At 36.0% G+C, this 23788-nt stretch overlaps 1 protein-coding gene across 1 annotated transcript in view; it reads right to left on the bottom strand.

The window, feature by feature from the left end:
* Positions 1 to 22792, bottom strand: part of LOC138329661 (CD82 antigen-like) — a 52795-nt gene extending 30003 nt beyond the window's left edge. The window contains exons 1-2 of the mRNA XM_069276902.1: positions 22699 to 22792; positions 671 to 801 (exon numbers count right to left, since the gene is read on the bottom strand). Coding sequence (XP_069133003.1) covers positions 671 to 730 — 60 coding nt within the window. The 5' untranslated portion in view covers positions 731 to 801; positions 22699 to 22792. The remainder of the gene's footprint in view (positions 1 to 670; positions 802 to 22698) is intronic.
* Between the last annotated feature and the right edge of the window lie 996 nt (positions 22793 to 23788).

Here is a 23788-nt window from a genome sequence, read left to right as displayed (position 1 = left end):
AAATAGCAAAAGGCACTACTAGACCATAAGAACAATGTGTCTATGAAGTTTCATGGAAATATCTCTGCTGGTTTTAGAGTTGTGCTCCGGAAACGATTCTTACACAAAAATCTGCCATTTTCAGCAATGTTTCCATGGTTACAGAAAAAAGTACAAAAAGTGAAAACCTTAAAATAGCAAAAGGCACTACTAGACCATAAGACTAATGTGCCTATGGAGTTCCGTGCATATATCTCAACCGGTTTTCCAGTTATGCTGCGGAAACGAACCTGGTACAAAAATATGATATTTTCAGCAATGTTTCCATGGTAACGGAAAAAGTGCAAAAAAAGAAAACCTAAAAATAGCAAAAGGCACTACTAGACCATAAAAACTTCGTTGAGCCCGGGGATAATAACCTTGTTATGTAGCTGATCTAAAGCCTTCATCAACATACCAATTACAACCACCATTTTATGGTCTTTAAACAATGAGTCATCAATTAATCAACACCGTGAATAAAACCCCAATTAATACGTAACAGTAATAGGTCTGATGTCAAACCCTAACAGCAGTCCTCAGATGGTCAGTACATGAGATGTAGTTCTCGGATGGTCAGTACAGTATACTCATCGTAAACATTGGGGCATGCATGTATCTGTGTGAGAGAATTGATCTGTATAGTGTTTACCCAGAAGACAATGTTGAAGATGATGAGCAGCGCTCTGGCTATTCCTGCACAGCAGCTCATGTTGACGACAATTCTATGTAGACGCAGTAAAATCCGCCAGAAAACTAGGTCACTTGGGCTATATCCTCAATCTGCAAAAATAAAAGACAACAACCGTTTTAATTATCATCCATTTAGTTGTGTTAATTAGATTGTGAAATGGAATTGTATCTTTTGAAGCGCTCTCCATTTTTGAAGCAAACTTCAGTCGGTGTGTTTTAGTATTGAGCTAAAAATCAATGTCGACATTAGCACATGGAGTGGACCGGCTCACAGCTTCATGGAGTCACAGGCATGTATCCTTCTAGCACTGCCAACTTCTCCAGTTGGATATTATTTTAGTGGGGGAAATAACTGATTTATCTACACAGCATTAAACAGTGAAGGGAAATTAATTCCTTTAGAAATCCAACATAGCAATGCACTGTCCCTACAGGAATAGTATTGAATCAAATCAACTGTGAATATACATACACTGTATGTACACAGGTAAAACTACACCTAGAATCAGCTTCCAGAGCCGGTTTGTTTGAATACCTGGTATAAACATAGACTCTGATCAACTACACTGGGAAGACAAAAGCAGTGAAGCCTGAAGTCATCAATATCCACCGTTTTGCTGTATGTGAACAGCAACAAAGAGGCAAAAAAATCTTGTCTACCTCAGACCAATCTTGGTTTACATTCTCATAGCGGACATTAAATATTACATGTAATTCAAAATCTCTTCACTTTTAACAATCCATGCTGCAGAAACACAATACTTTAAGTTCTGGTGTGACAATTTAATGGTTTAGAAACCGTCTGTATCTAATATGAATTGGGTGAAGGTGATATCATAATTGTTTATAAAATACAGTCACCCCTAAAATAGTCTCCAATAACACATTCCAATGTAAATATGAAGTACCATATTTATCCTGTAATCAAAACCCTGTACTGCTGCCTTCACTTTCACATGAGGAAATGTCTATAACACATAGAGGTTGCCTATTCTAATGAATCCAGTATTTCTATGAACTGTTGTAATCTGACATGAGCACATTTTATCACCTATAATGATTTACTGCAATAACTCTGTAATCTTTCATACTTCATACACAGTTCAAAATCTGGAAGTCATTCTTAGTTTGCTTTATACACAAAATTCATAAAACACATCTGACATAGATTTGATGGCCCCAGCCTTACAATGTAAAGGAGGCATAGAGTCTTACTCGTGGAGCAAGACAAGAGGCCCATGGGCCTTAACGGTCGCTTGAGTTCATGCATATATACAGAATGAAACAAAGACATATAACCACTATATATTGGCCCATCAGGCCCTTGAAGTCAGTCAGTGATTTTATAAATTTGACTTTTTAATCAATGAAGAGTATTTGGTTCCATCATCTCTTTGAATTCAGAAGAAAGATTTTTGAAATGTTATCCATTTTGACCCCTTTTGGCCTCAGCCCTCTGGGCCCTGAAGGTCGGCCAGGACCAATATTGATATGACGTTAAATTGCTATCTCAGGCTAATAATTCTAACCCAGATTGGCTAATTTCCTATGAAAACTAAGCAAATAATGTTCATAAATGTGTTTTTCCTATATAAACTAAATTTGACCCCTCCCCAGCCAGGGGAAAATCTGAGATACCAGGACCATGAAATTCACTATTTTGTAAAGGGCCTTAAGACTGTCCAATCTATGAACGAAGAGTATTTGATTCTACCAGTTCCAGAATTTCAGAAGAATATTTTTGAAGTCTGGCTTATTTGACCCATTTTGGCCCTGCTCCTTAGGCCCCTGGGGGTCAGTCATAGAAAATGTTTTAAAAGGATTCAATTTCCATCTCATAGGAATATTTCTGACAACATCTGACTAATTTCCTATTATAAATGACCAAATAATGCTCAAAAATGTGTTTTCCCTATCTAAACAATAGTAAACTTATAAGCCCCTCCCCAAGAGGACATCTGAGACTCCAGGGTCATATAATTCATAATTTTTGTAGAGGGCCTTGAGACCTTTCTATTTATCAAGAGTATTTGATTCTATCACATCTATGAGTGGAGAAGAAGATTTTTGAAAATTTAGCCAATTTTACCCCTTTTGGCCCCTCCCACAGCCTCCTGGGGTTGGGGGTTATATAATTCACAATTTTGATTGGCCTTATGCCTTAGAAGGTTTGTGCAAAATTTCATTGAAATTGCTTCAGCAGTTTTGGAGAAGACGTCGAAAATGTAAATTGTTTACGGACACACGACGGATGATGCACGACGACGGACAAAAGGCGATTAGACTCATGTGACCTAAAAATGTCTAATGTAATTGGTTACCATTTTATGTCGAATTTGGTATCTTTTTTCCAGTTTATTTATCCTACATAACATTTTCATTGGAAAAATGATAAGACATTATTATATTGTGAAAACTGAAAGAAAAATATTAATTAAAAGTTTAAAACAATATAACCACATATTAGAGGAGAAAGGATGAACATTACAAGCCAGCAATGTTCCATTATGTAAAATACAAAGATAAATGTGCACCACTAATTGTGATGACTTAATTAAAAGTTTACAACAATTTCATCACACCTGGAAAATGTCAGTGCAATGTTTTTTAGGGGACATTTAAAGGTCACAGTCATACAAACTTGATTAGAAACTGACAGGTGTTACACATTGTGATCTGGAAACAACTGAGAAAACCATTTATAAGGAAACCGCAGACAAAACACCAACTGAGGAATTATTAGCCAAGTTTCATTTTACAACCAACAGATTATCTTTAGCCTGCATTAATTATTACAATGAAACTTGAAGAATCATTTTGATTAACTGAAAATCTGAATAAATCATATATCTCAAGTAAATATCCATCCAGTATCTTAATATTTACTATCAAATGAACTGGTGTAAAAAATATTTCTAAAGGAGTTATAAAAATTAGCATGGCTGTTGTTACAATTGCTAATTAAAATTTCAATTTTATCATTAATACACCTGATGTACGTAGTCTTAACCTCCTAAAAAAAGAACAATGTCGGTCTAGCACTCCAACTAAAAGTAGTGCATTTCATAAATGATAAAATATCATATCACGGTGCAGTTAAGTTACGTTGACATATTCAAAATGCCATATACATAGAATACAATTTAATTCAGTCTTGAATAAAACATGAAATGAACGTCAAATTAAATCCAGATTTGTATGCAGGCTATCTACAAACAGCAGCATTTTCTAAAAATTTACTGCTACATGAAAATACATTAAATTCTCTGACACAGTGTTATTATATAAGGCTTGCAGTGTAAAACCCAGTGTAACATTTCACCTGTAAATGTGTAGATCTGTGTAGTTTTTATTGACAAGAGTTTCCAATTGTTACCTTATCATTATCATATGTTTTGAAATTAAAAATTTGTTATATACCCAGGTTTACATTTTTATACTGTAAATCATCACTGTAAGTTACATTGTAATAGCTGCCTGATCATAATAACGAGATGTTTGAAATAGGAAAATGTTTTCAGGAATATACAAAATATATAATTTTTGATTTCCCAACAGTGTTTACATGCAATTTTTATAATTATGACACAATCTAGTTGACAATTTTAAGCATAGAAATATTGCAATCACAACAGACAAAGCTATAAACAGTAAAGGACAATTTTGAACTAGAAGATATAAAACCACTGAAATCTGAATGGTTCCAATATAATACCACAATAGGGCCTGTAAAAGACACAGGACAATCACGATCTTAAGATTGAGGGAAAGGGGAAATACTCCATACACATGATTTCAATTTCATGAAAATATCATGTAAAATGCCGTAAGGGAAATAGTTGCATATCATTAAAATATATAATCTATAACATACACTGATATAGCGACCTCAAACACTTAGGGTGTGTATCTGATTTCTGGAGTTGTGGGCTAAGCCTCACTTAAAAACACTTCGTTCAAGTGGGTACACATGTACTTACATTGTTTATCATATATAACTGGAGATCTTATCACATCCATGGGTATCATCTACACACTTTCCAAAACATTGTGACACTTGTCCTGCTATAGGTTTACAGTACATTATTATATATGACAATAATGAATATCATATCCACCTGATCACTGACTGATCAAATTAAATCCTCAGGAGTTTGACAAGCTATTAGTTTGAGTAAGTCGAAGTGATCAATTTCAGACAAACTCTTAGATTTTTATTCAAATCAAAATCAAAAATTGATTATTTTCTATAACTCCCTTTATAGTTACCATATAACCATAAATTAACACATTACAAAACTGGGAGTAATTTTAGTTTTTAATTTTGATATTTTTTTCCCTCTGTGTTGTGAGTGGATAAGTAATGTGTTGTTTCGTCTTAAATGAAGATGAAAACCCACATGTAAAATGGTCTTCCTCATGAGACAGGACTTCTTAATCTCCAGGGTTTATCTGATATCAATATTAACCTTTGACGACCTCTAAAGTTATTTTTTTACAATAATTAGAGGGTACAGTATAGAGGACAGCAAAGGATATACAGATTGTTGTCTAGCACATACATGTATGGCTTGTGTGTCTCAAAGAGTAGTAACTTATGACTCCCAATTAAGAATAAAGAAAATGTTCATTTTTAATCCAGGGAAACAAATTCTCATTTTTCAATCAACCTGAGTAACTTGTGTAAATCTTTTCTTGAACTCATTAAGTAGAAAGGACTGTCTGAAATCTTTTTGTAACATACATTGTCAATATTATTTTGTAAAATTACTAAACACATCATTCAGCAAGGACCTTCTAGAGACATAATATTGTCACATGATATCTCAATTTTACTCCTATCGTGTAGGTAGTTTACCTGCTATCATGCAAGTGAGTAATTATAGAAAACAGATTTCTTTTAAGTTAGTTTTTTAATCAAATTACACACAGTATGCTTCTATTTACACCATGATTGTCATTAATTTCAACAAAATTTTGTAATAATGAAACAAAGGGCAGCTAGCAGCTGGCATAGACTATATATAAGTCTGCTGGCTATTACCAGTCCTGGACAAAAAAGATTAAATTTATAGACCTGAACCTGAATGATAAGTTGTCAGAAATTACAACATTTTGTCATTTGACCATGATGTCCACTCAATCTTTAGCAGGATCACGAATAAGGAAGTGTTCATCAGTATAAATGCCATCTTTAATCCTTACCATTTCAACAATCGGCTCTATAATAGGTCTGCTTACTACACCAGTACAGAACTTCATTTGTACAGCTAGAATTCTATATTGGAGCTGAGTGTTCACATAATACAATGACTCGACCACAGATTACCATTTCACAATAGACCATTCCAACTGCTAGCCTGGCCTGCAGTCTCCTGGAATCTCCAGTTTACAACTGCTAGCCTGGCCTGCAGTCTCCTGGAATCTCCAGTTTACAATAGAGTGTTTCAGTATGTGGAAATCTGATGGTTTTTTATCCCTGATGGGGATAACATTATAGAATGTTGGTCTATATTACAAAAGGCTTTGTTATCTGTTGGTCCCCCTGGGTTATCTCAGCTTAAGGTCAACTCCCCTGGGGGGTAGATACACTGGTGTCAGTGCATGCAAAATAGCATAGAAAGCTTAACTGGTCATTAACTTCATAGAAACGCTTAACTGATCATTAACTTTTAACTCCATAGAAATGCTGAACTGGTCATTAACTATTAACTCCATAGAAATGCTGAACTGGTCATTAACTATTAACTCCATAGAAAACTTAACTGACCATTAACTATTAACTCCATAGAAAGCTTAACTGACCATTGACTATTAACTCCATAGAAAACTTAACTGGTCATTAACTATTAACTCCATAGAAAACTTAACTGACCATTGACTATTAACTCCATAGAAAGCTTAACTGACCATTAACTATTAATTCCATAGAAAGCTTAACTGACCATTAACTATTAACTCCATAGAAAAGCTTAACTGACCATTGACTATTAACTCCATAGAAAACTTAACTGACCATTGACTATTAACTCCATAGAAAACTTAACTGACCATTAACTATTAATTCCATAGAAAGCTTAACTGACCATTGACTATTAACTCCATAGAAAACTTAACTGACCATTGACTATTAACTCCATAGAAAGCTTAACTGACCATTAACTATTAATTCCATAGAAAGCTTAACTGACCATTAACTATTAACTCCATAGAAAGCTTAACTGACCATTGACTATTAACTCCATAGAAAACTTAACTGACCATTGACTATTAACTCCATAGAAAACTTAACTGACCATTGACTATTAACTCCATAGAAAACTTAACTGACCATTAACTATTAATTCCATAGAAAACTTAACTGACCATTAACTATTAACTCCATAGAAAGCTTAACTGCTGGTTATTAACATTTAACTCCATAGAGATGCTGAACTGGTCATTAATTATTAATTAATTATAACTCCATAGAAAACTTAACTGGCCATATATAAACTATTAACTTCAGAGAAACACTTAACTGGTCATTAACAAAACTCCATAGAAAGCATAACTGACCATTAACTATTAACTCCATAGAAAGCTTAACTGACCATTGACTATTAATTCCATAGAAAGCTTAACTGACCATTGACTATTAATTCCATAGAAAGCTTAACTGACCATTGACTATTAACTCCATAGAAAGCTTAACTGCATGGTCCTTAACTATTGATTTCATAAAAAAAAAATTGTTTCTTAACTATTAATCTATATTAACAACAAATAGAATAAGAATCTCCTACAAATCCACTAATCATAATTATGACTCCCTTTCATATCATAGTATTTCATCTATACTTAAGAACATAACAGCATTACTGGTCCTGTATTGAAATGAGGGTGTACATTATATGTATAACCTGTTCCTGAGAGTTAGTCAGAAAATAAACTTCATTTCAGATGGAGATATATATACCTCCTATAAGTTTGGCCTCTACCAATGCAACCTGCTGGTAGCATTTCCTGGACAACATGTACCAGAGTGAGAAAGGACTAGCTGCCTGCTGTGGCCTGGTTAACCTTGGCCTGAGACACACTGAATCCCTGGGGTACTATCTACTTTGGTATATATTTAATATAGTCCTACCACTGTTTAAATAAAGCTGTTCACCTTCATTGAAAATTACCCCTGCTAATTCATGCATTTTCAGACTGAAAGTAACACACAATAAACATATTTTTTTGCTTATTTCCTTTATATCCATCTTATTTTTGTCGGACAGCTAGAATGTAACACAGAATGCAAACATCAGACATAAATATAATACACGTACTTAATAACTATAATTATTACTATGATTCTAGTACCTTTACTGAGAACTATTACTTTCCTGATTTCACATATATATATGGATTGACATTGACTTCGTCTTATATACCAAGAACAAACTTAAGCTTATTGTGGGAATTAAGGACCCAATAACTTTGATATTATATAATTAATAATGCATGAATTAATCATAGAAGTACTGTGCGTTTTCTGTGATTTACATACTGTATATAATACAATCAAATTCAAAGCAATAAAAACCTTCCTGGTTGGAACAGCTTTAATTACTTATAATAACCCTAACACGTACCTATCATTTGTGCACCATATTACACTGTACTCTTCCTTGTCTGAATTCCAGCAATTAAAATTCCGGAATGTAAAATTTGCGTCACTATATAATGCAGTAATAGTTATATTGTTGAAAGTGTTTCATATTGACATACATAGATATAAATGGGACAAAGAAGTAATTCCAACAGTATGATGAAAACATTGTCAAATTTTCTGATACATTTATATACCATTTCCCCTTAATAAATGCCCCTGATCCTCCTATAAGCATCCCTCCCCTCTTCTTGAGAAGGAGTTGAACTTATACATAGATAATCGCCCCCCTCCCTTTATGGAATTTACATGTACAATGATTTACTACTAAATATATTTTTATGCCGAATACATCAGCAGTGTATCCCATATTGCAAGAAGTTCAAGTCTTTGACATGTACATCACGATGTAATAATGCAAGTTTACAACAACAGATTAATGTGCCATGATTACGAAAAGAGTTAAAATATGGCTGACTTTTTGTCCCCAACTTACATTTTGGTTTCATAATAACCCCTTTTGTTACAATTTTGGCGAATATGGTATAAAGATAGTTATTGTTGAAATGACTAAGTTCCTAATCGAGTATAATAGACCACACAGAAGCTCTGCCAGTAGACCAATAATGCAGTACTGATTTCAATTCTAACCATTTTTGGTGCAAGTTTTAAGGTCTTGTTATAATGGCCACATATACTTTGTTAGTGGGGCCCTTGTGCCATGGCAACAATAGGATCAGAATCATGTTCCCAGCTTTATCATATTCCATGTATAAACGTTTTATCATAGTATTACTGCTTTTATTAGCGCTAAAACTGAAACTAAATCAAAATCACACTCAAGCTACAGCAATCTAATAATTCAATTCTCTAGTTCCTTATAAAATCAGACCCTTCATGTAAGAAATAGCGCATACAAACTTTGAATATAACCAGTACTTTTTTGGGGCGCCCACACAACAGAATTGATCTATGTACTGACAAATTTTCAAACTTTTGCAAACATTACTACATATAAAAGTTTGAGGACAGATCGCTCAGGAATGTTAGAGGATAATCATATGAAATTTGTGAGACAGAATTCTATGTTAACGGCCATACATATATTGATATACAGGGATGAACCTATCATATGAAATTTGAGGAAAAGATCACCTCAGTACTTTCTGAGAAAATAGCGATAACTATACTTATAAGTAAAAAACCAACATCTTGTATGATTATGCACAACTAGATGATTAAGAATGAACAAATAGCTATAGCTATGGAAGATAAATGTTGCACTCTCTGAATGAGAAGTGTCCACTTGTGTGTGCATGCAGGGTTGTTCATTAACATATTCTATTAACTGTTTAACAGCCATTATACTGGCAGTGTTGATGAAACCACTGGTAGATATAATGTTTCTGTGAGATATCTCGGTCCTGTAACTGCTGCCTGTAGATGGGCCCACATATCACTATCTGTTCTATTGACAAACCATCACATACAAAACACAGGTTTTGCTCCTGTGAGGTGAACTCATCAACACATGATTCCTTACGCACCTCATGATTATAAAGTCAGCTAGCTATAGTTCCAAAATCTTTGAATATTTCTTTGACTAATCATGTACAAATAAACAATATTCCTGAGATCATTCATGTACAACAGCTAGAGTTTATTATATAGAAACAATAAGAAAATCTATAGTATATTTTGGAAGCAGTTAATGTAGACCTATATTACTGTAGAGTACATATATTTCTATCTGTTATGACTATAACCACCACAGTAATTGTATTGATGTATCTATCACTACATGAGGGCAGAATAAAAATAATATAACATCGCTATTAAATAATTATAATATAAACACTACTTGATGGAGCAGACCATTTTGTGTTGACTAAAACTTTAATGAAATATAACCAATGATCTCCCCTTATTTCATGCTTGGTTTTGTTTTAGTTTTACGTCCTATTAACAGCCAGGGTCATGTAAGGACGTGCCAGGTTTGTTGGTGGAGGAAAGCCGGAGTACCCGGAGAAAAACCACCAGTCAGCGGTCAGTACCTGGCAACTGCCCCACATAGGATTCGAACCCGCATCCCAAGAGGTGGAGGGCTTGTGGTAATATGTCGGGACATCTTAACCACTCGGCCACCGCGGTTTTCATGCAACGAAAATCAATCACCATTATAAATTATTGGTCAAATATCAATGACAACAAAAATGACACTGCCTGTAGAGAGCCAAAATTTATACAAGTTCTGTTCCCCTTCCCACAAGGATGTTTGTAACCAAATTTGGTTACAATCCTTGCAGAACCCTAGGACAAGTAGTAATCTATAGGATTTACCTCGAATTCCCCTATTGGGCCCCGCGTCCCTCCTGTCCCCGGGGGGTCAGAGCCAAAATTTATGCTAGTTTTGTTCCCCTTTCCCCAAGGATGTTTGTGGCCAAAATTCGTTACAATCCATGCAGAACTCTATGACTAGTAGCGATTTAAAGGAAATGTTTTAAAGAATGGACTCATTAGGCATATTATAAATAACAGAAATATAAATTTCTTTGAAAGTACTCATTACACATTACATAAACATAAATTTATATGATCATTCTCATTACACATTACAGAAACATAAATTTCTATTCATGATCATTCTCATGGCACATATATTACAGTCACATAAAATTCTTTGACAGTTCTAATGCACATAACAGAAACATAACAGATCATTCTCATTACTATGAATCATGATCATACTCATTACACATAACAAAAACATAAATTTCTATGATCATACTCATTACACATAACAAAAACATAAATTTCTATGATCATACTCATTACACATAACAAAAACATAAATTTCTATGATCATTCTCATTACACATAACAAAAACATAAATTTCTATGATCATACTCATTACACATAACAAAAACATAAATTTCTATGATCATACTCATTACACATAACAAAAACATAAAATTTTAATCATTCTCATATAAACATAACAGAAACATAAATTTCTATGATCATTCTCATGGCACATAACTATGATAATTCTCATTACACATAACAAAAACATAAATTTCTATGATCATTCTCATATAATTAATTTTTCTTTGTTTTCATACCAAATCTGGCTTTCTGATTGGCCAATATTTTTTTTGCATACCACTATGAAAAAAAATATCCGAGAGAATGGCGCGAAACCCCGACGTTAACGTGACGTCACAATAGAGACATTGACGTTGCGTATTGATTCGGAAAAAAGAATCCCTTGAAAAACCACTATAATGTTACATTTAAACATACTTCATTTTATCAAATAGAGTATAAAAATTAATTATAAGTATTGATGTCACTATTTTTTAATTTTATCGGGTTATGAAAAAAAAAATTGTTTGCAAACTTTTGTGAGAATCCGCTACGCGGATTCACACAGTTTGCAAACAAATTTTTTTTTCATACCCTAATAAAATTAAAAAATAGTGACATCAATGCTTAAATACACATAACAGAAACATAAATTTCTCTGATCATTCTAAATCACAAAAAAAATACCTTGCCCATTTCCACTGATAAGAAAACATAGATTCTACATCACCAGGTAAACAGAAACTTAATGAATCCCTCAGATCATATATACATCTAAATCAGACTAAACAATTGTTTCCCATACCTCTGTAGACTGTGATATGATATACATAAGCACAAAGAAAAGGTTCTCCTCATTGGGTATATATGTTGTAAATCACTCAAATATTCTAGATAATATAACAAACAAATGAAATTAAACCAATAAACCAGCCAACATTACAGTTGCTATAAACAGAACAATATCAGCAAAATATTGATTTTTCTCTGTTTCTTTTCCGCTTTTCCAACATCTATCAGCAGTTTCCTTTCTGGAGGAGCATAGCAGCAAGGATTACAAATAAGGATTGAGGTGGGGAAGAGACAAGAATGGCAACAAGGATTACAACTCATGATTGGGGGTGGGGAAAAGACAAGAATAGCAGCAAGGCTTATGAATCAGGATTGGGGGTGGGGAAGAGCCAGGAACGGCAATAAAAGTTACAACTCATATTTAGGCTTGGGGAAGAGACCGGAATGGTTACAAGGGTTACAACTCAGGATTGGGGGTGGGGAAGAGACAGGAATGGCAACAAAGGGTTACAACTCAGGATTGGGGGTGGAGAAGAGAGAGGAATGGCAACAAAGGGTTACAACTCAGGATTGGGGGTGGAGAAGAGAGAGGAATGGCAACAAGGGTTACAACTCAGGATTAGGGTAAGAGAAGAGACAGGAATGACAACAAAGAGTTACAACTCAGGATAAGGGTTGGGGAAGAGAAAGGAATGGCAACAAGGGTTACAACTCAGGATTGGGGGTGGGGAAGAGACAGGAATGACAGCAAGGGTTACAACTCAGGATTGGGAGTTGAGAAGAGAGAGGAATGGCAACAAAGGGTTACAAGAGATCCCAGAGGGATCTTGGCGCCCACCAAAGAATGATCTATGTCTGACAACAGAAAGAGGGATCTTTTCCCTGCTTTTCAAACTTTTACTACATACTATATATGAACCTTGAGAAAGATCTTTTCAGTACTTTCTGAGATATGTAGCAGTAACAAACTTCAATTATCAAAATTCAAGATGGCTACCTGTCGATCATCTTGCTGACCGATCTGTCCCAAAATGCAATATGCATAACTAGGGTCGTAGGGGAACCTACATATAAAAATTTGAGAAAGATTCCTTCAGTACTTTCTGGGAAATAGTGTTAACAAACTTTAACTATCAAAATCCAAGATGGCCGCCAGTCGGCTATCTTGTTGACCGATCACTCCCAAAATGCAATATGCACAACTAGGGTTCAAGGGGAACATGCATATGAAATTTGAGAGAGATCCCTTCAGTACTTTCTGAGAAATAGTGGTAACAAACTTTAACTATCAAAATCCAAGATGGCCGTCAGTCGGTCGGACATCTTGTTGACTGATTGGTCCCAAAATGCAATATGCACAACTAGGGCCCTAGGGGAACCTATATATGAAATTTGAGAAAGATCCCTTCAGTACTTTCTGGAAATAGCGGTAACAAACTTTAACTATCAAAATCCAAGATGGCCGCCGGTCGGCCATCATTGTTGACCGATTGGTCCCAAAATGCAATATGCACAACTAGGGCCCTAGGAGAACCAACATATGATATTTGAGAAAGATCCCTTAAGTACTTTCTGAGAAATAGCGGTAACAAACTTTAACTATCAAAATCCAAGATGGCCGCCAGTCGGCCATCTTGTTGACCGATCTGTCCCAAAATGCAATATGCACAACTAGGGCCCTAGGAGAACCAACATATGAAATTTGAGAAAGATCCCTTCAAAACTTTCTGAGAAATAGCGGTAACAAACTTTAACTATCAAAATCCAAGATGGCCGCCAGTCGACCATTTTGTTGACCGATTGGTCCCAAAATGCAATATGCACAACTAGGGCCCTAGGAGAACCAACATATGAAATTTGAGAAAGATCCCTTCAAAACTTTCTGAGAAATAGCGGTAACAAACTTTAACTATCAAAATCCAAGATGGCCGCCAGTCGGCCATCTTGTTGACCGATTGGTCCTAAAATGCAATATGCACAACTAGGGCCCTAGGGGAACCTACATGTGAAATTTGAGAAAGATCCCTTCAAAACTTTCTGAGAAATAGCGGTAACAAACTTTAACTATCAAAATCCAAGATGGCCGCCAGTCGGCCATCTTGTTGACCGATTGGTCCCAAAATGCAATATGCACAACTAGGGCCCTAGGGGAACCTACATGTGAAATTTGAGAAAGCTCCCTTCTGTACTTTCTGAGAAATAGCGGTAACAAGAATTGTTAACGGACGGACGGACGGACGGACGGAAGGACGGACGGACGGACGGACGGAAGGACGGACGGACGACGGACCACGGACGAAAGGCGATTTGAATAGCCCACCATCTGATGATGGTGGGCTAAAAACTTAGGATTGGGTGTGGGGAAGGACAGGAATGGCAACAAGGGTAACAACTCAGGATAAGGGATGGGGAAGAGACAGGAATGGCAACAAGGGTTATAATGGGTGGGTAAAAACTTAGGATTGGGGTGGTGGGGAAGAGAGAGGAATGGCAACAAAGGGTTACAACTCAGGCTAGGGGTGGGGAAGAGACAGGAATGGCAACAAAGGGTTATAACTCATGATTTGGGGTGGAGAAGAGAGAGGAATGGGGGTTACAACTCAGGGGGGTGGGAAGAGACAGGAATGGCAACAAAGGGTTACAACTCAGGATTGGGGGTGGGAAGAGACAGGAATGGCAACAAAGGTTACAACTCAGGATTGAGAGGGGGTGGGTGGGTGGGGAAAAGACAGGAATGGCAACAAGGGTTACAACTCAGGATTGAGGGTGGGGAAGAGATAGGAATGACAGCAAGGGTTACAACTCTGGATTGGGGCAGGGGAAGAGACAAGAATGGCAACAAGGGTTACAACTCAGGATTTGGAGTGGGGATGAGACAGGAATGGCAACAAGGGTTAAAACTCAGGATTTGGGGGGAGGAAACAGGAATGGCAACAAAGGGTTAAAACTTAGGATGGGGGGGGGGGAGACAGGAATGGCAACAAAGGTTTACAACTCAGGATTGGGGTTGGGTAAGAGACAGAAATGGCAACAATGGTTACAATCCGGATTCCGGGTGGAGACGAGACTTGAATATCATTAAGGGTTACAACACAGGATTGGGGTGGGGAAGAGACTAAGAAAAGTCTAATAAGACTCGAGTCCTTCTACGCATTGTACAATTGCCACAAAAAGAGTTTTATACATGTACCATATTGTATGAGGACTCCAATCTTATCAGTATTAGATCCAAATCCCCTCTTATCCTGATTTGAGATCAAGTTTTCCATTCCTGTTCTACACATGCACATATCTACAGACTAATTAGCAATTTTATGGATAACGCTAATTAAATATCAATGTAAGCAGCAGATATTGCATCATACATTCACTTGGAATGTGGTTCAAATTTTTGACACTATGACATTTCTAAAAAGAACTTATAACTTAACACGTACAGCATCACTTATAGCTATAAGAGGCAAGATAGGAATATGACTTACAAAAAGATATCCTAGAGAATTCCAATGTGATCAGCAGTGAGTAGTGATTTGTAGGACATGCAGACGTATACTTTAAATAGTTTCCAACTAAAAAACTTGAGTTTGACCTGTATTCCTGGTTTTCATTACCGTATGGTTATTCTTTGTATAGTAATATTGTGTACACAAATCTTTGATGTATATATATATATATATATTATAGATTCTCTGTTTATTTACAACTTTAAAGCTACAGTCTCCACTTTAATGTTGCAGTTATATATATAGCTAGCTACAGTATACAAGAGATCCCAGAGGGATCTTGGCGCCCTCCAAAGAATGATCTATATCTGACAAAGGAAAGATGGATCTTTTCTCTACTTTTTAAACTTTTTCAAACATACTTCATATAAAATTTGAGACAGATCGCTTCAGTACCTTTTGAGATATAGCGGTAACAAACTTCAACTATCAAAATCCAAGATGACTCTTTGGCGGCCATCTTGTTGATCAATCGGTCCCAAATCACAATATGCACAACTAGGGCCCTAGGGGAACCTACATGTGAAATTTGAGAAAGATCCAATCAATACTTTCTGAGAAATAGCAATAACAAACTTTGAATATAAAAATCCAAGATGGCTGCCTGGCAGCAATTTTGTTGACCCATCGGTCCCAAATCACAATATGCACAACTAGGTTCCTAGGGGAACCTACATATGAAATTTGAGACAGATCCCTTCAGTACTATCTGAGAAATAGCCATAACAAACTTTAACTATCGAAATCCAAGATGGCGGCCTGGTGGCCATCTTGTTGACCGATCGGTCCCAAAATGCAATATGCACAACAAGGGCCCTAGGGGAACCTACATATGAATTTTGAGACAGATCCCTTCACTACTTTCTGAGAAATAGCAATAACAAACTTTAACTATCAAAATCCAAGATGGCTGCCTGGCGGCCATCTTGTTCACCGATTGGTCCAAAAATGCAATATGCACAACAAGGGCCCAAGGGGAACCTACATATTAAATTTGAGAAAGATCCCTTCAGCACTTGAGAAATAGGGATATCAAACCTTAACTATCAAAATCAAAGATGGCGGCCTGGTGGCCATCTTGTTTTTTCCTATCAGACTCAAAATCTGTATGGCACAAATAGGGACCAAGGGTAACCTCCATGTGAAGTTTGAACAAAATTCCTTCCGTAGTTCTCAAGAAATATCGATAACAAACTTCAACTGCCAAAATCAAAGATGGCTGCCTGGCGGCCATCTTGTTTTTCCGATCAGCCTCAAAATCTGTATGGCCCAACTTGGGACCAAGGGTAACCTCAATGGGAAGTTTGGACAAAATTCCTTCAGTAGTTCTCAAGAAATATTGATAACAAACTTCAACTGCCAAAATCAAAGATGGCTGCCTGGCGGCCATCTTGTTTTTCCGATCAGCCACAAAATCTGTATGGCACAAATATGGACCAAGGGGACCCTCCATGTGAAGTTTGAACAAAATCCCTGCAGCAGTTTTTAAGAAATAGTGATAACAAGCATTGTTTACGGACGGACGACGGACCACGGACGCAGGGCGATTTGAATAGCCCACCATCTGATGATGGTGGGCTAAAAACATGTCGGGGGATCCACCTTCAACTTCATGTATTTATGTCCACAGTAGCAAACTTGAATAAAATATGATAATTCACCCTTAATTTAAGCCTTATATATATTTATTGCTGTTCAAGTTAACTCTACTGAGGGATCCAGATTATTACTTGTATCAATTAATTCATGTCATTTCCAGAGGTTAATCTACTTTATAGAATTATATATACTGGTATTCTTAGGATTTCTAATTATCCATATACTGATCCGTTATTTCTTAACATTCATGACATATGAGTAGCTAGGACGAAATTCCACTTCTGATCAGTGTAGTTGTTATTGATTAATCATCACATGTACTCACCTACATCATAATTATTAAAACTGCAAATTAATTCATTCATAAACTTACACACATAATGAGCTTTGTATATGTGTATAGTAAATTAATAAATATGCAAATTGCAAATCAGCAAGTCAGATAGCTAGACTAGTAATGTGTATAAGTTGGAACATTTCAAACTGGTACTGTAATTTATTATAATGTTCCCATACATACAGGTTACAATGTGCCAGGATATATATAGCACAGGGTTTGCATTTACGTGTCCCTATAATCTTTTGGTTTAAAGCATTAATAGGACCAGGCTAAATAGCACAGCGTTTACATCCTTTTTATATCCCTTTGAAGCATAGATAATCAATAGGACTCCACTTTTTCTGAAACTTTCATAAAATTACATAAGGGGACCTCACTTTTAACTGAAAAGGACTCCATTTATGTAATATCCAAATACCCATTGCAAACCCTGCAGCATACTCATTAAAAGTAGGTAATTGTAAGTGACATACAAACATTTTGAGTATCTATAATAACCTATTTTTATCTCCTCCTACTTCTATAATTTTTAGCATTTGGAATAATGAAGTGATGAGTTACTAGTAAATTTGTGTCATAAAATCAAAGAAACCTATAGCTGTAGAAAAGGCATGTTGGTATTATTACAGGAGTGTAAAAGGAGTGGGTCAGGTAAAACATAGTATTAGTAGTGTTAACATATATATAGTCTCTGTCACACAGCTAATGGAGCAAGTTTATTTATTGCTTCTTTAGTTCAGTCAGTAGAGCTGTACAGTTTTTCACACATAAGACCGGGGATCCTATTCCTGGTCATGGCACTCGACAAAAATGTGTATTTCTTATCCCCAATTCCATGGTCATGGCACTCGACAAAAATGTGTATTTCTTATTCCCTATGCCTGGTCATGGCACTCAATAAAAAATGTGTATTTCTTATCCCCTATTCCTGGTCATGGCACTCGACAAAAATGTGTACTTCTTATCCCCTATTCCTGGTCATGGCACTCCACAAAAATGTGTGTTTCTTATCCCCTATTCCTGGTCATGGCACTCCACAAAAATGTGTGTTTCTTATCCCCTATTCCTGGTCATGGCACTCGACAAAAATGGGTATTTCTTATCCCCTATTCCTGGTCATGGCACTCGACAAAAATGTGTACTTCTTATCCCCTATTCCTGGTCATGGCACTCGACAAAAATGTGTACTTCTTATCCCCTATTCTCCCTGGTCATGGCACACTCGACAAAAATGGGTATTTTCTTATCCCCTATTCCTGGTCATGACACTCGACAAAAATGTGTATTTCTTATCCCTATTCCTGGTCATGACACTTGACAAAAATGTGTATTTCTTATCCCCTATTCCTGGTCATGGCACTCGACAAAAATGGGTATTTCTTATCCCCTATTCCTGGTCATGGCACTCGACAAAAATGTGTATTTCTTATTCCCTATTCCTGGTCATGGCACTTGACAAAAATGTGTATTTCTTATCCCCTATTCCTGGTCATGGCACTCGACAAAAATGTGTATTTCTTATCCCCTATTCCATGGTCATGGCACTCGACAAAAATGAGTATTTCTTATTCCCTATTCCTGGTCATGGCACTCGACAAAAATGTGAATTTCTTATACCCTATTCCTGGTCATGGCACTCGACAAAAATGTGTACTTCTTATCCCCTATTCCTGGTCATGGCACTCGACAAAAATGTGTATTTCTTATCCCCTATATTCCTGGTCATGGCACTCCACAAAAATGTGTGTTTCTTATTCCCTATGTCTGGTCATGGCACTCCACAAAAATGTGTGTTTCTTATTCCCTATTCCTGGTCATGGCACTCCACAAAAATGTGTGTATTTCTTATTCCCTATTCCTGGTCATGGCACTCGACAAAAATGTGTATTTCTTATCCCCTATTCCTGGTCATGGCACTCAACAAAAATGTGTATTTCTTATTCCCTATGCTTGGTCAAGGGCACTCAACAAAAATGTGTATTTCTTATTCCCTTTTCCTGGTCATGGCACTCGACAAAAATGTGTATTTCTTATCCCCTATTCCTGGTCATGGCACTTGACAAAAATGTGTATTTCTTATTCCCTATGCTTGGTCATGGGCACTCAACAAAAATGTGTATTTCTTATCCCCTATTCCTGGTGAGGTCACTCGACAAAAATGTGTATTTCTCAGCCCCTATTCCTGGTGAGGTCACTCGATGAAAATGTGTGTATTTCTTATCCCCTATTCCTGGTCATGGCACTCGACAAAAATGTGTATTTCTTATCCCCTATTCCTGGTCATGGCACTCGACAAAAATGTGTATTTCTTATTCCCTATTCCTGGTCATGGCACTCGACAAAAATGTGTATTTCTTATTCCCTATTCCTGGTCATGGCACTTGACAAAAATGTGTATTTCTTATTCCCTATGCTTGGTCATGGGCACTCAACAAAAATGTGTATTTCTTATCCCCTATTCCTGGTGAGGTCACTCGACAAAAATGTGTATTTCTTATCCCTTATTCCTGGTGAGGTCACTCGACGAAAATGTGTATTTCTTATCCCTTATTCCTGGTCATGGGCACTCAACAAAAATGTGTATTTCTTATCCCATATTCCTGGTGAGGTCACTCGACGAAAATGTGTATTTCTTATCCCTTATTCCTGGTGAGGTCACTCGACGAAAATGTGTATTTCTTATCCCTTATTCCTGGTGAGGTCACTCGACAAAAATGTGTATTTCTCATCCCTTATTCCTGGTGAGGTCACTCGACAAACATGTGTATTTCTCAGCCCCTATTCCTGGTGAGGTCACTCGACAAACATGTGTATTTCTCAGCCCCTATTCCTGGTGAGGTCACTCGACAAACATGTGTATTTCTCAGCCCCTATTCCTGGTGAGGTCACTCGACAAACATGTGTATTTCTCAGCCCCTATTCCTGGTGAGGTCACTCGACAAACATGTGTATTTCTCAGCCCCTATTCCTGGTGAGGTCACTCGACAAACATGTGTATTTCTCAGCCCCTATTCCTGGTGAGGTCACTCCACAAAAATATGTATTTTTCCTTGCATGTTCTTCTCTACAAGCATCTTAGTTACCAGTATATATGTGTGTCCTAGAACAACACATGGCTATCTGTAAGTCCTAGCTCATGTTCACTTGTATGTACTTTTTCTCCCCATAAGATTACAGCTTTGAATATGAAGCTGTATAATCATGATAAAATGTGCAATGTTCATCATCTTAACAGTATAAAGAAGTAGAGAACTGATCTTATCTAAATCCTAACTATATATACAGCATCACTGGTGTTGTACATGTGTAAAGTCATGTCTGTATTCTGTACCACATCTACAACATCCTCTAAGCCTGAGCCCCAGGACTGATAAACTTCCAATCCCATCATCTCAACACTATCTCATCACCAATATTATTTTAGTTATATCTACTATATCTGCCTGGAGTGTGGTACCCCGTCCTCCTCCCCTTCTCCTTGACAATATTTATTTTAGTTATATCTACTATATCTGCCTGGAGTGTGGTACCCCGTCCTCCTCCCCTTCTCCTTGACAATATTTATTTTACTTATATCTACTTTGAGTATGGTGCTGTTTTTGAAACACATATATAAGTTCAGTTCAACATATATACTTTCAAGTTGTTATGGTACAGAACTGGTAATTTGAAACATGCATGGCTGGTTGCAGGCTTCCCTGTCTAGAATGACCTACTTAATTCACCAATGATTCTCCCCTTTACCCACAAACCTTCCAATTATAATACTAACCTGATTACAGATGGGTCAAGTGGACATTACACTGACCTCAGAGTATAGTATATATTTATTGCCAGGACTTGTATTATGTACTGGATACTAACTATTGTAACAGCTCTCCATTTAGTCAGTTATAACCAACAATTACATGCTAAGCAAGTTGAGGACTATACCTAACTATTATTGCATACATAGGCATATTAATGCATAAATATATTGTTCTACATGCATACTATACCATATATAGCATATGTCTGTGTTGGTAGATCAATCAGGAGAATTTAACCTTCCACTAAAATTGTAAAGCTGCATATCTAGGTATTACAACTTCTGACAACAGATTCACTATGTTTTACTCTAAAACTATATATATTGTATGGTATTTTTCCAATTGCCTAGTTAATAGCAGTAGTTATTATGAATTAATCAAGTGTATCCAATATACGCTATCGTATAAAGAATTTAATGAACATGCTTAAGGTCAATTAACATAATTTTCCTCCTGAATACATTCATGGCCTTTTTGTGAATTGAGACTGCTACAATAAAGTCTACTTGGTACCGATAAATGTTACATATCAGTATAGCGATAACTGTTTCAGAAAGTTTGTGAGAATTTACACTTGAACAAAGAAATATACAGAGAAAAGACTCAGAGTATCTGGGTTTTGACCTGACCAGTGTCCTGAAGCATTGTAGGTCTCAGCATGTGGTCAGATTACCCTTTATGAATGTATCTATTCATTGGTCAAATCTTGGGTTGTAGGACAATATACAACTGTTTCCAGCACTATAAGCCCTAAGTTTGAACTATATCCTAACTAAATAAATGAATGACACACACTATATCAAAATTTCAAGTTAAGAATAAAAAGAAAATTACATATGCATTTCACAAACATAATTTCACAATACACTAGCCAATTTTGATCAGACATTTAGAAGCACATTGTAAAACTAAATGTAAAGTAAATGTCCATGGTAAAAAAACAACTATAAACATCTTCTATATGAGTGGATAAATATAAGACAGGATTTAAATAAGCAATTGCTTAATTAAATACATTTGTAAATCTATTAAATGTATTATTTTCTGCTGTAATAGCAGGCCGCTCTCAACTCAACAATATCAACAGGCAACAAATTTAAACATGCCAGTGTCAATCACACGTGTGTAAAGTATTATCACGAAATACATTTAGATTAGGCAATGTGTGTTTTAACATATTATCATAAACATTGATAAATTATAAACTTTTTACATAATTCATTTGACTGTCACCTCATCCGATACCAGCTGACCGTGTCATAGCGACACGCACAGATCACAGCGAATGAATGAATTATCGCATCAACTCACATCTTAGCATTTCGATTTCGTCTTGTGCCTTAAAGAATATCTGTATGAAACGTACACAGGTAATAATAAGGGGCAGTTTACTCTTCAACGCAGTGACTAGAGGCTTTGTTTACAAACATCATACTTACAGTGAACACCAAGCGGCAAAATGTCAAACTGCGATACACACTCAGAGCTTGAATTTGGGCGTGTGCTAAATTCAGGCGGAAGACTTGTAGCGCCACCTCTCGACTAAACAAGGCAGCTAACTACAGTACGTACAAATAGAGTGCTTTTCGTCACACATACGATTTTAGGGCATAGTACGCAAAACGAAATATCATTAGTAAGTGAATATAATATTTAATTATTTATATTGATACATCAATAAGAAAATAAGCATTTAAATGTCCTTAGGACATCTAGCAATATGACGTAGAAATGCATTTGCGGTGCAGGTTCTCCTGTACATGTGGTGGCTATCATAAAAAAGTTGCTCCTTTTTAAAGTTCTTTATTTTGTATTTTTTCAACGGACTAACGTTTATGTACCATGAAATAAAAATAAGACACAAAACATTGTGTATACATTATCTTCATTCTGAGGGAAAAAAATATTAGAACAATCATTTTCAATTGAAAGAATATTCACATTTTTATAAAAAAAAAAAAAGTAGGTTTATTATTATCATTATTTGTAAGAAACCCGCATGAGGTCAAGAAGACTTTACTGTTGTACTAACTAGGTTATACAGGTACAGATGCTATTGAATTGAATGCTATACTGAACCCCCTAGAGTTAAAGAAAATAAATGTGCGGTAACCTAACCTGTGACGCCTGACTGATCATCATCTCAGGTAAGGTATAGGCCTACGTATCATCGTATTTTTATTTTATTTCCTTTAGCAAATAGGCTAAAAAGCCTTTGTGCAAAACAAATACAGACATGACAATGGTAAACAGACTTTTCTGGAAAAATGATGTACACTATATATATATAAATCAAAAAGAAATCAGCGAAAGGATGCACACATCAAATATATCAATTATCAAATAATATTGAATTTCTAACTTCATTAGCTCTGTGAACAAAGACACAATGTAGCTAAACTTTTAACAATGCTGCTATTTTCTGAAGTTAAGAGATCTATAAATTTAGTCATATTAGGCATAAACCAAAATTTCCTTTTTAACAGTTTTTATCTAATATCTACATAAATAGGACATTCCAAGATAAAA

Source organism: Argopecten irradians, chromosome 8 (assembly GCF_041381155.1).
Source record: "Argopecten irradians isolate NY chromosome 8, Ai_NY, whole genome shotgun sequence".
Lineage (NCBI taxonomy): Eukaryota > Metazoa > Mollusca > Bivalvia > Pectinida > Pectinidae > Argopecten > Argopecten irradians.
The sequence above is the reverse complement of the archived record's forward strand: the minus strand, read 5'-3'. Positions and strand labels throughout refer to the sequence as shown.